Source organism: Neofelis nebulosa, chromosome 2 (assembly GCF_028018385.1).
Source record: "Neofelis nebulosa isolate mNeoNeb1 chromosome 2, mNeoNeb1.pri, whole genome shotgun sequence".
Classification (NCBI taxonomy): Eukaryota; Metazoa; Chordata; class Mammalia; order Carnivora; family Felidae; genus Neofelis; species Neofelis nebulosa.
The window spans coordinates 56,152,550-56,168,113 of NC_080783.1; the positions used below are offsets into that span (position 1 = coordinate 56,152,550).

A 15,564-nucleotide genomic window follows, 5' to 3' on the forward strand; every position below is an offset into this window, starting at 1 on the left:
CACCTCAGAGCAATCTGAGGGAGTGTTCTGGGGACTGAATAAATGAGGCCAGGCCCTTAGGGGACCATTTCTTTTTTAAAGGAAGGCCAGAGACAGAAAGAGAGGCCTGGAGTGCTAATGTGGCAGAGACTAGAGAGAGAAGTGAATCAGGCCCTAGAAAAATTGAGCCAGCTCCAACTAATTTTATGCTATTAAATTTTTTAAAGGTACCCATATTCCTTATTAGAAATGTTTAAAATCTGGACTGACTAGATATTCTATTTCTTTACATATGAGCTACATACTTGCTATTCTCAGGGTGCGTGTGTGTGTGTGTGTGTGTGTGTGTGTGTGTGTGTGTGTAAGAGAGATGTTTTTATGTTTTATCAATGGTTATGATTTATGGTGGACAAAATCTCTTGAGAGATACACTTAGGTAAGTTATGTTGATTCTATCCACTTGACCAAAAATTAAACCATTCTAGCCTTTTCCAGACCATGAATCTCATCTTCATAAGATCCTGGAATAGAGGAAAAACTGGTCGGGGGATCTAGACCTTCTTGCCTTCAACTTTTCTGAAATTTTGTTTTCTGCTCGTCCAAATTTTGTAAATCCAGCAAGTTCATCTGAGAGATTTCCTAGATCTTGTTCCATACTATTGTTGAAAATACCTGTTTAACACTTACCTGTTATATCATTATGCTTCCCATAAACTATCATTAGAAGCACAGGGCTTGGAGAAGCTTCTCTGTAGCTTAACAATGATCAATCATCAACTTCTGATCATCCATGCTAATAGATGAAAAGTGAAAAAAAATAGAAGTCCTTACTCTGGAAAAATCTCTACCATTTGCTTGTACCAACTAGAACCTACCATAATTTAATACTTTTAGTACATAGATTAAGACAGCTGAAGACCAAATCAACATTCTTCAAACTGTATCATGACACACTGTAAAAAACAAAACAAAACAAAAAAACTGGTATGAACAGTGAATCTAGCATTAGTCCTGCCTCTTAACTAATTGCTACAGTAAGAAGCAGAGGTGTGCCCTGGGGTTATCCTCTCCAGAGCCCACGCAATTATTGGTAGGGTGAGGCAGTTAAGGAGTTTGGGGGATGGCCAATGAAACCAAGCTAAGATAAAAGTATGCAACAAAGTAAAGAATCTGTGTTGAAACAACCAAAGGTTAGCAAAAATATTACAAGTATATTATAATATGGAAACAGAAATTATGATTAGGGATTATTTGCCTCATTTTTCTATAATAAGAACATTTCCTCCTTTGAAGCTGGCAACCCCATGCCTCATTGTGAATATGGAATCTGCACGGTCAGAGATCATCTACTGGCAGGCATCTGAAAATACCCTGCACAAGTTCTTCTGATTAAAAGGAAATCAGTTTCATTGATTAACTTCTATAATATGTTGAAACAGAAAAGGTTAATGTACTCCTTCAAAAGCTTTTTAAATTATTATCTATGTTGAAGATAATCACCATACACATAAGGCAGAAATAACTTCTGAGTCTTATGATAAATTACACATAACCATAAATTACATATTTATATGTTCCAGGTGGCTGAACTTGTAACCAGTGAGTTCTTTGAACAAGGAGATCGGGAGAGATCAGAACTCAAACTCACTCCTTCAGTAAGCCCATCCTTTTATTATGACACATTTAGCCTTTGGAATGACATTTTCAGAAGGAACTCCAAATCACACCCTGAAAGTGGGAAAGACTGAGAGTGGATTTAAGAAAGCACTCCTGAAAGTTTAAAACTTTAATTAAACTTAGACACTAAACACTCCTATTCCCAGGTTTCTGATTAAGAGTGGTGAGCTACTTAACAAGCATTTCCTGAGCTCACATGGTAAGACAAGTGGGCACAAGGGAGGATGTACCGAGTGGCACTGGAGTAGCTCCAAGCCCAGTGCTGGCATTACATAAGTGGTCCGTACCTACCTTGGAAGAGAAATACAGACAAAAGTTAAAGGCAGCCTGTCCAGCCTTGAGGAGCTTAGAACAGACAACTGCAGTAAATAATGGTCGTTCTGGGTTTTATTTTCCAGTCTGGGGCTTTCTAAAATCCCAAACCCAGATCATTTCAAGTCTCTGTTTCTTTCCTTTGTTTGCAAAATGAAAAGTCTCACTTGGGGAACTAGGTTCTGTTGACTGAAATGCTATTTTTGTTAGATTCACCCATTCAATTATTATTTGAGAATGCTTACTGTAGGCTCAGGATGATGCTGTTTTTACTCAAACAAGACAAAAGACATAAATGCCTCATCCACAAGGAGGGGGTGGCCTCTATTCTTAAGGAATGGTTAGCTACAAATCGTCACCTCACAACTCGAAGAATGGTACAAAGCACTGTGAAGCTGGTACAGCACAGTAGATTCAATTAGACTCATTAATAGATTCATTAGGCTTAAGGAATGTTTGAATTGTCAGGAATGTCTGTTTATGAGGATTCAAGTCAACCGAGTTCTGAACATTTGGAGGTTATTTGTAAGATCTTCAAGTTTTAGGACGCCTTTCTTTTCGAGCATTTAAAAGTAAGGAAAAGCCAGAGAGCTAGCTCTTAGTCAAACAGCTTCACCTGTCTGAAGTCAGACCTCACAGCCTTTACTAATTTTAACTAGTCTTAATTTGTTGCCTACCTATAAAAGGTCAGAAGACTCCATAGGCTAAAACACTCACCCTGTATTTTAGTTTCCAAAGCAGTATCTACTTATACTGTTTCCAGAACATCCCTTTATTCTTTTTTGGTGGTATCAGCAGATTTGGCTGTGATGCCAGTTTGGGGTACAGAGTTAATGTGTAAAACCCTAGTGACAACCCAAATTCCTCTCAGCTACATGTTTATTTTCAAATGAAAGCTTTCTTCCACTTAAAAATTGTTTCAGGGGCTTTGTCTGAAGGGTTTATAATGTAGCAATACCACAGGTCATTTAATTAAGTGGAAAAAAAAAATGAGTCGGTTGCCAGCATTGGCGAACTGGCAAGTGCAGTGACGCAGCACTAAGGAGGCTTTGTACACTCAGGTAAGGCGTTCGCTGAACACATAAATGAAATTAATTTTGCGGTGGAAACATAGCACTAAATGCTACTCTCTCCTCGCAAAAGGCTACTCAACATTGCCAATGACAGTCTCCTGGCTGCTGTGGCAGGGGTATTTCTCATTAGTCCTTTCCCAGAGATGTCTGGAAATGCATGCGCGCAGAGGTGACACCAGTTGTGTGTCTTTTATTCCTTGATGCTTAGGGAGAAAATTGTCTGGGAGTCCCTCCATCTGGTGTCATGGTCCTAGAGGTCATCAGGGTAACTTTCTGAAAACAACGGCTAATCTAGACCACAGCCAAGGGTTAATAGTAGAAGCAGTGAGTCAGTTAGTAAAACATGCTCGAGCACCTCTGGGTAGCGAGCGTGAAGCTGGGCACTGTGCATCCAGCCATGAGCAAAGCTGTCAACTGATGGGAAAGATAGACATTATATAAATAATCACTCATAATCAACTACAAGATGCAAAAGGCTGTAAAAGGAAAGCACAGGACAATCAATGTGCTATCTCACACTTGCACTCAAAAACATTTATTGAGAAGTGACTAGTCTAGATATAAACTTTTACAGTATGGCCAACTGTCAACAGAATGCTAAGACAATTCAATGGGGTCAGTCTTCTGTCTTCTCAAATAGTGCAGGGACAGCAGGATATCCACATGCAAATGAATGATGCTAGATCCCTGTCACCAAACCTCAAAATAATCTCAAAGTGGATCATAGACCTAAATGTGAGGGCTAAAACTATATGAGACTCTTAGAAGAAAACAAGGTATAAATCTTCTGAAAAATAAAATAGATAAATTGGACTTCATTAAAATTTAAAACTTTGCATCTTTTTTTTTTTTTTTTTTTTACTTCAGCTGTTGTTTATTGACACAGGTAGGCTCTATAGCAACAGGCCGGGAGGTGGCTGCAGTAGTGGGGAAAATGGAGGGTGGGGGGAGTGTTTGCCTGCAACGACGGCTGAGTAGAGTGTAGGAAGACAAGCGCACAATGCATGACAAGGTGGGAGTCGGGGGAGACTGAGGCGGGTGGGGGAGCAAGGAAGGGCCCGGGCCAGTCTCCTTAAACCGGAACCACTGCCCTATGCCACAACTCTTGTTGGCGGTCTCTTGATGCCAGGCCAGGGGTGGGAGTTGTCTGGGTGTCCGTTTTCTGTAGGAACTGAGTGGAGTACACAAAAAGGAGGAGATGCAGGAGCCGTTGCCCTCTGTGAAACTTTGCATCTTAAAGGACACTATCAAGAAAATGAAAAGACAGCCTACAGTATAGAGAAATTATTTGCAGATCATCTATCTGATATGGGCCTGGTATCTAGAATATATAGAGAACTATTACAATTCATAGAAAGACAACCCAATTTTTTAAAAGGGAAAATGATCTGAATACATATTTCTCCAATGAATATCTATATATGTATATATAGATACATACATGGCCAATAAGCACATGAAAAGATGCTCAAAATCATTAGTCATCAGGGAAATGCAAATCAGAACCACAATGAGACACCACTTTCACAGGGACTAGCTATAATTAAAAAGATAGACAAAAACAAGTGTTGGTGAGGATGTGGAGAAACTGGAACTTCCCACACTGCTGATGGGAACATAAAGTCATGCAGCTGCTTTGGAAAACAGTTTGACAATTAATGAAAACATTAAACATTGGCTTCAGCACATGGCCCAGCAATTCTGCCTCTAGGTATATCCCCAAGAGAAATGAAAACATACACTTGCATAGAAACTTGTACGTGAATGTTCACATTATTCATAATAGCCGATAAGTGGGAACAACCCAAATGCCCATCACCTGATGAATGGATAAATAAAATATGGTGATCTATACAATGTAATATCATTTGGCCATAAAAGGGATGAAGTGCTGATGCATGTTATAGGAATGGACCTTGAGAACATCATGCGTGGTGAAAGAAGCCTGTCACAAAAGACCACGTATCATACGATTCCATTTATGTGAATGTGCAGAATAACCAAATCTATACAAACAGAGAACAGATCACTGGTTGCCTAAGGGTGGAGCCTTGGGGGAGTTGAGGAGTGACTGCTAACTGATACGAGATTTCTTTTTGGGGTGATAAAAATGTGCTAAAATTGACTATAGTAATGGTTGCACAACTAATTGTGAATATACTAAAAACCACTGACACTGAATTTAAAAAAAAAAAACAACAACAACACAATTCTATACACCAGAAACAGTAATTAAGTAAATAAGGAAATTTCAGATAGCAATGAGCACTGAAGAGTAGATAACAGAATATTATTTTTTAATATTTATTTATTTATTTTTGAAATTGAGAGAGAGCATAAGCAGGGGTAGGGGCAGAGAGAGAGAGAGGGAGACACAGAATCCAAAGCAGGCTCCAGGCTCCGAGTTGTCAGCACAGAGCCCAATGCAGAGCTTGAACCCATGAACTGTGGGCTCATGACCTGACCGACTGAGCCACCAGGCGTCCCTAGAATAATATTTTTAAAGGAACATTTTGGACAAAGACTCGTGCAGTTCACAAGAAACACTCCTTCCCCCAGCAGACCCTAGTCCTCTTTCCTGGTATTTCACATTTCATGTTGCAAGACAAGGATGAGAAGAGCCTGCGGGAGTCAGTGATCTTCTCTGACTGGAGATATTTTTGGAGATATTTCCCTCAGCAGCACTCTTATGTCTTCTTGTGAGCCCTGGCAGCTGGTGATTTCTGTCCTGCCCACTCCCACCCTCATTGATAAGTCTGAAGGGTGCTGGATTGTGCAACATCTCCAGACCAAGGGAAAGTCCTGGATCTTCCTTCATGACCTGTGTGAATGCTGAGATGATGTGGATGTCACCCACTATCTCTGTAGAGGAAAGACCAAACCTACTCTAAGACAGGAATGCAGGGAAAGGTCGCTTCTCAGACCCTGGCCTTATTCTTTGATAGCAAAGACAGGGACATTCTTAAGGGAGTAGAACTGGCAGTGTTTGTTCAAGAATCCCCCTTAGCCCCCAATTCCAACTGATAGTTTCCCTTTTTATGTCTGCCCAACAGATATATGTCCCTTCTTTTTCTCAAAAAAGTATACCTAAAATTTCTAAACATTGTAATATCATGAAGTTTAAAGCCTGGGAGTGAGGAGAGAATGGGTACCTGCCACCATCATCCATCCAATGATAGATAAAAATTTAGGAATCTATTAATGACAGAAGCTTATCGAAAAACACAGTTGTCAAACCCACACCCCACCCTGAAAAATGAATACAAATAGTTTCTGTTTAAAATGAAACTGCTTTTGGGGCGCCTGGGTGGCGCAGTCGGTTAAGCGTCCGACTTCAGCCAGGTCACGATCTCGCGGTCTGTGAGTTCGAGCCCCGCGTCAGGCTCTGGGCTAATGGCTCGGAGCCTGGAGCCTGTTTCCGATTCTGTGTCTCCCTCTCTCTCTGCCCCTCCCCCGTTCGTGCTCTGTCTCTCTCTGTCCCAAAAATAAATAAAAAGCGTTGAAAAAAAAAAATTAAAAAAATAAATAAATAAATAAATAAAAATAAAATGAAACTGCTTTTAAGGATCTTTTCTTATCTATCCCACCTTCTTTCACTATAAAAATAAAAGCCTGCATTATTTTTGTGGCAATGAAACATATCCCCTTCCCCTTGACTCATACCCAATTCCCAGTGAACTGATGACTTGATTTAGTGGCCATTACCTGTATCTGAAGACAGATTTTGGCCCCAAGGAGTTGCGTGCTATAAAGTTCAAATAAATTCGCTTACAAATCTCATAAAAAGAGGTGAAAATACTTTCTTTCTCATCACAGAAAAAGGAAAAGAAAGTACATGTAAAGATTGATTGTGATTTGTGAAGTGTTCAGTTGGTAAAAATTGGATCACTGTGGCAAAGTGTTGACAAAGCACCTGTAAAATACTCCAGAGTAATAAAGACAAGCTTCTCCTCCCCCATTCTAGGCTATCTTTGACCGGAACCGGAAAGATGAACTGCCTCGGTTACAATTGGAGTGGATTGATAGCATCTGTATGCCTTTGTATCAGGTACTCAGGATTTGGGAGGTGGGGGGGAGGAGTTGGCGGTGCATGTCCTGACTGAGCCAGGAAAGAAGAGTGTATGTACTCTCAGAAACGTTAGTTTTAGGAGACCTTTCCAGGGTAAGTGTATTGCTAAGAACTTTGGCTGTGGTCAATCTTTTCTCAGATTTCTGACCGTCTCCTAGGAAAAGTTAGTGCTAGGAGGCCAGAGACCTGAGTTCTCCTTCTAGGACATAATCTAGGACATAATGGGGGCCTTGATGCCCCCATCTATAAACCAGGATTAAAAATATTTTACCTCAGTATTTCCCAAGCTGTGCCCTGTGGAACACAAGTATCCAGCCATAGCCTGATAGATATCTCTTCAAAAAGAGCTCTCAGGCCCAACAGCTAGGGAACCTGAAGGCTCAGAGGAGTCCTTCAGGAAAGAAACATGTTCAACCTTGATCAATGCCAAATTTCTCAAACATTTGACTGTGGAACTCTTCTTTATTTTTGTTTTACAAGTTTTCTTTCACTTTTACTAATATCCTACGAGACACAAGAGTTCCATGAAACCATGACACATGGCCTTCTGTCCTGATCGCATGGTCTGGGCCACAGAGTTTTGAAAGAACCTTCCATGGGAAAGCTCTGCCTCTCTCTGAGATGCATGTGACAAATGCCGCTGCCTGGTGGTCGGGACCCTGCTTCTGGCAAGGAGACAAGTGTCATGGGCTTTGAACGTTCACACTCCACTTTTTGAGTACAGATTAGGATCGGCACCAGCTAACACTAAGGGTTTAGTGTTCATTGGCTTTTAATTCTGCTACTAAGCATTTGCTTTCATGTGTAAAACCTGGCGAGTTCTTTACCCCCTACCTCGCTCAATCAGACTGAGCTGCTTTTCCAACTTCAAAGTGAGAAACACATGCAGGGAAAGCAAAACCGCGTTAGTTTCTCACTCTGTGTAACTCCATTAAAAACACAGTATTGGTTTTTAAGGACCTCACAACCATTAAGTTTCAGGCTTATCTACCACTTCGTTTTCAACACTTTTAGGAGCTGCTGAGCCCTGTCACATTACACTGAAAAAAAAAAAAAAAAAATCCTAGAATACTATCTTGAAGATAGAAATGAAACTTTTTAATGACTATAAACAGCAAAAAACACCAAAATTCATATCTTTGTTTTACATGAACCATTCAATACATGGTAGCATAAAATCAAAGTTTTAAAATAATCTTAAGTACATTATTTTAGCTATAAATGGCACATAATGCTCTTGTTTAATAATGAAAACTTGGGTGAAAAAATCAAGAGTAACGTACACTTTATTATAAGACGCTTCTTGACTTTCTTTTCTTCCTGTCTGCTCCTCCCACCCTTGCTTCTCTGGTATCTCTGCATAAGCTGGGTGCCCAGGTACAAAGCCCACAGCTGTTGGGTCAGATATATCTTGCTTTGCTAAATTCGCCTTGACTACCCACGTTGAATTATTTATAATTTATTCAGTTTCCTGTGCCCACTGAGGCAATAAATGGGATGAATTTTTGCAATTAGTAAATTCCTTTTACGGTGGGTAAAGCTCAGGAGGACGAAGACTTGTAATTGTGGGACTGATAAATTTTCGGTATTAGTTTGCAAAGCTTCTTTGGAATGGACCCAAAGTCCACATATCCTTCCTATGTGATTGGTTATAATAAATGCTGGCAAGGATTCTCATGGGCTTTTCCATGCTAATTTCATTGTTTTGCATCTGATTCACAATTCTTTGGGCTTATCTTATACTTCCTATTAAGTACTTTGAAATCTTCAGGTTAAAAAGGAAACTACTTGAAATTGAAATCGAAACTAGCACTTTCCAGAATTTAGGGAGTAATACCACATCACATTATCTATCATTCTTGATTTTCCACATCTGTTTTACTTTACTCCCTGTCTGTGAGGTTAGATACACCTGCTATTTTTATCCACAGAAAATTAACATAGAGCAGTTTTAAGTGACATTCCCACCAAGTTAGAGTTGTGTCCCACATATCCGTGGCCTTGGTTTTGGTGTAGTGGTCTTTCTACCACACATTCCACCTCTGCTGGGTATTTCTTCCACAATCTTTTCTTATTAAACTAACAAGAGAATCATGGCATTGTAAAGAGGAGTGTAGAAGGAGTTGTTTATAAAAGTTCATGTTCAGGGGCACCTGGGTGGCTCAGTTGGTTAAGCGTCCGACTCTTGGTTTCAACTCATGTCATGATCTCGTGGTTTCGTGGGTTTGAAAACCTACATCAGGCTCTGTGCTGACAGTGCGGAGCCTGCTTGGGATCCTGTTTCTCCCTCTCTCTGCCTCTCCCCCTTCATGCTGTCTCTGTCTCTCTCAAAATTAATTAATTAAAAAGATTTTTTTAAAGTATGTTCATTTCTGCTGCTATGTCTTCTCAGCTAGCAAAGTATGAAAATCATGTTCATTTTAAATGTCTTATCATCACTTATTTTTAAAAATAACACAGATTTTATTTGTAAATTCTTTATAAGTCTTTGAAACCAGTATTTCAAAAAGCCCTCAAACTGAAACTTTGCTGAATGATTTTAAGTATCCTCTCTGAGAGTCCCTATTTTGTTCCATCTCACACAGTTGGGGGAGAAGGGGATTGTCCGTTATTTAAATGGGCAATCTGACATTCACTGTTGCGCCCTGGAGCTGAAATGGAATCAGTCAGTGGGCAGGAATCACCATTAGTGCAAAGATACAAAACGTTGAGGAAGTAACTCACCAAGCAAGAGAAGTCACTGGTGTGACACTAGTTCCTGCAAATGTCTGCAGGAACTCAGGTTGTTGCCAAAAGGGAAGATTGAGGTTCAAAACATGAAAGTGCAGTAATAAAGAGCCTGAGAAAATAGAAAGCAGATGGGAAAGTATGCAGGTGGCCAGAATCTCAAAAAGGGATTATCTGAAATGCCATGGTCTGAATTATGTAGAGTGTAGAAATCCAGGGTGGCCTTGCTAGGTCAGTCTGGGCGCAGGGGAAGAGGATACAGAATATTACAGATGAGACAAAGAATGTTCCTTTTCACGGCCAGGACCCTGCCCCCAAGGTGGAGCGGTTTGGGTGGCTGGAAACCTCATGTAGAACCTGAGGCAGATAGATACTCATGGAGAGAGCTGGGATCTCGTGCAGGGGAGCAGTGTGGAGAGCGCCTTCTAGCGAGGGTGGAAGCTCACCCAAGCACTGGGCTGATGGCCTGAACGTGGAATGTGGAAGGAGTTTAGTAGCAGGGTGGAGAGGGAGCTGAGTGGTAGATACATATATGGTTTTAGTACAGCTTTTTGACTTCATTAACTTTCACTGGCTGAAGTGGTTTCCCTTCATGGTGTTGAAAAGCTTGTGCATACGTCAAACTTCAAAATAGATCAAGCACTTTCCTCTTTCACTCCAGTTTGCAGAGTTTTGTCCTTCCTCCAAGCCAAGGGTAGATTATCGATAGTCTCGGATGCCTGAAGGGCTACTTACTAGTGTGCTAGGTGGGAACTCACACAAACTGCATTTTGGATGCCCACTGCATTTAAAACTGAAACTCTTATCTCTGAGACAACTTCAACTTCCAGGTAGGGCCTGTGTTGAAGGAAAAGCAGGCCAACTCCTCCAATCCTCCTAAAATCTATTCGTTAGGAAGTTACCTAAGTAATCTGGTGTTTGACTGGAAGTGACTGCCAGAAAATACATAAAAATATATAAACAAAGTGGTGCGTGGAGGAGCATGCCCAGAACACTCCCAGATGGACAGATAGTTATATTGTAGGGAGATGTGACACTAATATTTACGTGTGAGTATATAATTCTCCAGAACTTGCTTGTCTTTTTAATCTGATGGCTCCAAACTTTTCTTTGAAAAAAAATAGAAAATGGTCCTAACAGGCAGAAGTCATGATTTATCTGTGACAGCATTTCAATCAGGAAGCATATAGGAAGTCAAGAGTGGGCAGGGACCCATCAGAGCGTGTGCCCCAAGAGAAGACTAGAGCCCAGTTAGTTAGCTCCGTCCTAGCAGGGTATCTTGGAGGAACACATTGACATCTGATTCCCGTGCTTTCTGCTGTCTTTGCACCCTGCTGGGATCCATTAGCCTGCTGCTCAACATCTTTGGAGGGAGAAAAAAATATAAAGAAAGAAAGAAGAAAAAGAAAAAAAGACACCATCAAACTTTGAAGCCACTGCTGTACCAGCCTTAGGGATAAACAGAAAGCCTGATGTGACAGCATCACACTGAGCTTCTCTTTGCAATAGCGAGCTCAGTTTTTGCCCTTTGTTTTCATTCTTGACTTAATCAAACCTCAGTGTACCTAGAATTTCAATGATGCATAGAGGCATTATAAATCTTCTGTTGTTAAGGATTGAGGGATTTAATTGTTATTATGAACATAATCGCATTTGCAGCCCATCCCAAACAGGCTCTTGACTTGGAGGTGGATTTTTTCCACAGATATTTCAAAAGGGCTTGACCTGGACAGGATCTAGCTGGAACAATTCCCTGTCTAGTTCTGCAAGCGTATTGCCTCTTTATTAAAATGCCAAGGAGTTTCTGCAACAGGCAGGGCTTCTGATGTTTTGATTACAGTAACTTTTGACCTTTTTTCTGCCTTCAGTTGTAATAGTCGTTTTGAAAAATACCTTCACCTGATGCAATTAATAAGCTCTCTGAAGGGAGAGAGAAAAGAATCTTTATAATTGAGATTGTGAAGACTGGGAATTAGAATTGGTAAATTGGAAAAGAGGATGTAAAGTGCTAAGACAATTTTTCTGGACACCAGTACAAGTTCTTTAAACACAATTTAATATTCCCCAAATGGCTCATGCTTTGTGTCCAGTTTTTTAAAAAAGAATAAGTAATGAGCTACTGAGTCACTAGTTAGAATATAACATCATCTTCTCTTAAAAACCTACAAGGGATAGAATGTGGATCCAGAGAAGAACAATTGCATCAGATACTTTTTTTTAAAAAGGATACCACCCAAATAGGTTTTCTATCAATGCTTTCTCTACAATATTTAGCATTCTTATGGATGAGAGGAAGAAATAGTTGGGGCTAATTTCTTGTCTTTACAAGGAATGACATCATGTATAACTCAAGAAGCCTCAAGGAAAGCGAGGGAAATAAGTTCTATATTCTTTATAATTTATCTATCTGGCTCCACCTTTTCCTGGTGATGTGGGGAGGAGAGGCGTGCAGGGACTGCGCTTAAACTTGACAATTAAGGTATCACAGTTTTTTCTTGTCGGAACAGACCTTTGGGAGGACTGAAATGTGAACAGTTCCAAATCAGAGCTATGTCTTCGCCCCAGCTGCCATCCAGGCATCGGGGGGGTGGGGGGGGTGCTCCCTGCCCTATCCTTGTGAACACTCTGTAAGTGTTGGGGAGAAAGGCCCAAACACACATACCGCCTGTTAGGTCTCACCGGGTTCATGGAGAGCTGGTGGTCAGGGCTCGGTGTGATGCCATGCTGGCCTCTAGGTGACCATGGGTGTGATATGCACTCCGCCCAGGGCCTGGCCACTTGCTCTGGCTGCTGAAGTCTGTGGTCCTGGTAGGAACCTCTCGTGGCAAGCCCCTAGCAGTTTTCTGGTCAGATCTAGTCACCTGCTTTTCTCGCCTGAGTGCTCAGCTCCTGTGGGCCACCGGTGAACTCCCAGCTACTTTCTCCTCGCCATGCTGTCCACACAATTTCCTTGGCACTTTCTAATAAGCCGCCTGGGTAGTGCCAACTTGTTCTAGTAAATTCTATCACTTTCCTGAATTAGGCTCTGAGATTCAAGAGACAAGCCCTCCCCTGACCCCCCGCCAGGCTTCATCTCCCAAGGAACAGGGAAGGAACAAGGAACTCACTTCTCATTTTCCCTTTCTCCCCACCCTCCCTTTCTGTCTCTGTCCATTATCTCTCTCTCTTTTCTCTCTTCCCCCGTCCCCATCCCCCTCACCCCCACAGTGGAAAGTGTTTTAATTTCCTTTTCCTTGTCTAATGGGAACTATCCGTATATGGTGTCCCCTGTGCTGTCTGCACTAGGCTTTGTGGCCAGATGTGATGATCTGACTTGGCCAGATTTGGTTCTTAATAGGTAAAGGAGAATTCTGGAATTTAGAAACCCCCTTTCTCACCATACGAAGCTGGCATTCAGGGTTATTCTCTCTCAACGCTGAATGATGACAGCTTGCTGTTTCTAACGGGATCCACCATTTGCCTGCAGGAGGGAAGCCTACTGAGTTGATGGGCGGGGAACCATAGGCGTGACGATTCAAGCAGAACAAATATACATTGGTTTAATATGTTCAAAATATTGTCCTTGTCACATACACCATTCCCAAATCTGAGTGCTGATAGTAAAACCTGTTTACTTCAACATTTTCCATGTACTATTAGATATGAATGGAAGAGAAATGTAAACATTTGAAAGTGTCAGTTTTATGTAGTTTCTAAGCCCCTTCACTACGGCCTGTCCTCCAAACTTTTGGCAAAGTGAACTTCCTTTTAAAAAAAATTGGATCATGGGGGTGCCTGGGTGGCTCAGCCGGTTAAGCATCTGGCTCCTGATCTCAGCTCAGATCACGATCTCACAGTTTGTGAGTTTGAGCCGCACAATGGGCTCTGCACTAACTGCACGGAGACTGCTTGGGATTCTCTCTCTCCCTCTCTCTGCGCCTGCCCTGCTCACTTTCACACACACTCTCAAAGTAAATAAAATAGATTTTATTATTTTTTTAATTTTTTATAACATTTATTCATTTTTGAGAGAGAGAGAGCAAGAACAAGCAGGGGAGGGGCAGAGAGAGAGGGAGACACAGAATCCGAAGCAAGCTCTGGGCTCTGAGTTGTCAGCACAGGGCCCAACATGGGGCTCAAACCCACAGACCGCAAGATTCTGACCTGAGCTAAAGTCAGATGCTTAACCCACTGAGCCACCCAGGCACCCCTAAAATAAATTTTAAAATAAATAAATAAATATTGGACCATGGCACCCCTGATTATAAACCTCAGGTACTACCAGCATCTATAAGATCCCTTCCAGATTTCTCACTTTGGTATTTCAGGGCCACCTTCGCTGAGGCCCCCTGCCTCTTGGCTTCATCTGCTGTCACCCTACCCTCTTCCTCTCGCAGGCTCCCTTTGCCCCAAAGCACAGGACTCACAGCCCTTTTGTCTCTCTTCCCTTGCCTTTGGCTACCCTTCTGCTCCTTTCTGCCTGGAAAACCTAACCCCTCCCCCACCTCGACATTTCTGCGGAGCTCTGTCTTCTCATAATCACACGTAACACTCGTATTGTGATTGGCTGGCTGGCTGGCTCCCTCCCCCCGTTACACGAGTTTCTTGGGACACCCTATTCCTGGTACCCAGCGCAGTGCCTAGCACAGAGTTTACCAGAACTGTTCGGTAAACGTTTGCGGAACAAGTGAATGAAGAAACCGAGTGAATGATGAGCGCAGCACCACAGAATCAATTATAAGCAGTGGAATGTGTGAAGGAGAGTTACAACGTCATGTTACATTATCATCCATAAATATATAAAACCTCTCATCCGAGTGTGCACCGTTCTATCCCTGCCCATAACCTGAAGTATATGGCCTATGATATCTTTTTAGAAAGTCGTTAGTTCTCATCATGGTTGAATTGGCCCTTAATTCTAATATAAAAAGGCTAGTTTATAGCCATGAATTTTTCAGGGCTTTGACTTTTTCAACTAGGAAATACGTGAAAGTTTCTCTTACCCTGCATTGGCAGAAAATATAGTCCTCTAGTTATTTTATTTTTTTAAATGTTTATTTTGAGAGAGCGCGCACGCATGAGTCAGGGGAAGAGTCAGATAGAGAGGAAAGAGAGAGAATCCTAAGCAGGCTCTGTGTTGACAGCACAGATCGATGTGGAGCTCGATCCCACAAACCATGAGATCATGACCTGAGCTGAAACCAAGAGTACGATGTTTAATCAACTGAGCCACCCAGATGCCCCTAGTTATTTTAATATTCACCCTTAATAGAGCTAGCACATGTACATGGATTTCAAGAACTTATAGTGTACTTTAATGTGATTTCATGAAATTATAATAAAACATGGTAACTTTATTATGATTAAAATGTAATCTTTCTTTGCCTTAGAAGAGTTTTTAGATCCTACATCTCCAAACAGTTACCACTACAAGCATCACATCATCATGTGCTCAACAGCAGAGAGGGCTTACTGGTAGAAGAGCATTCAAGTTCATGTCACTGCTTGCATTGAGCATGACAGGTGTCAGGTAAACTCAAAACTGCCATCATGAATCCATATTAAAATGCTGGAATCTGGCAAAAAAAAAATAGATAATATATTACCTCGTAAGGCTTTTGAAGATAGAATTTAAGATAAGATCTACTTCTCCTTATCTGGCTGGCCAGCATAAGTAACTCTTTTTAAAAGTGTTTCTGTTCTGGAATCATGAAGCTGAAAATGACTTAGCCACAAGTCCACACAAGG

At 41.4% G+C, this 15,564-nt stretch overlaps 1 protein-coding gene across 1 annotated transcript in view; it reads left to right on the forward strand.

The window, feature by feature from the left end:
• The window catches only part of PDE11A (phosphodiesterase 11A), a 375,452-nt gene that overhangs the window by 337,656 nt on the left and 22,232 nt on the right, over positions 1–15,564 (forward strand). Inside the window, exons 19-20 of the mRNA XM_058712978.1 lie at positions 1,560–1,634; positions 7,006–7,089. Coding sequence (XP_058568961.1) covers positions 1,560–1,634; positions 7,006–7,089 — 159 coding nt within the window. The remainder of the gene's footprint in view (positions 1–1,559; positions 1,635–7,005; positions 7,090–15,564) is intronic.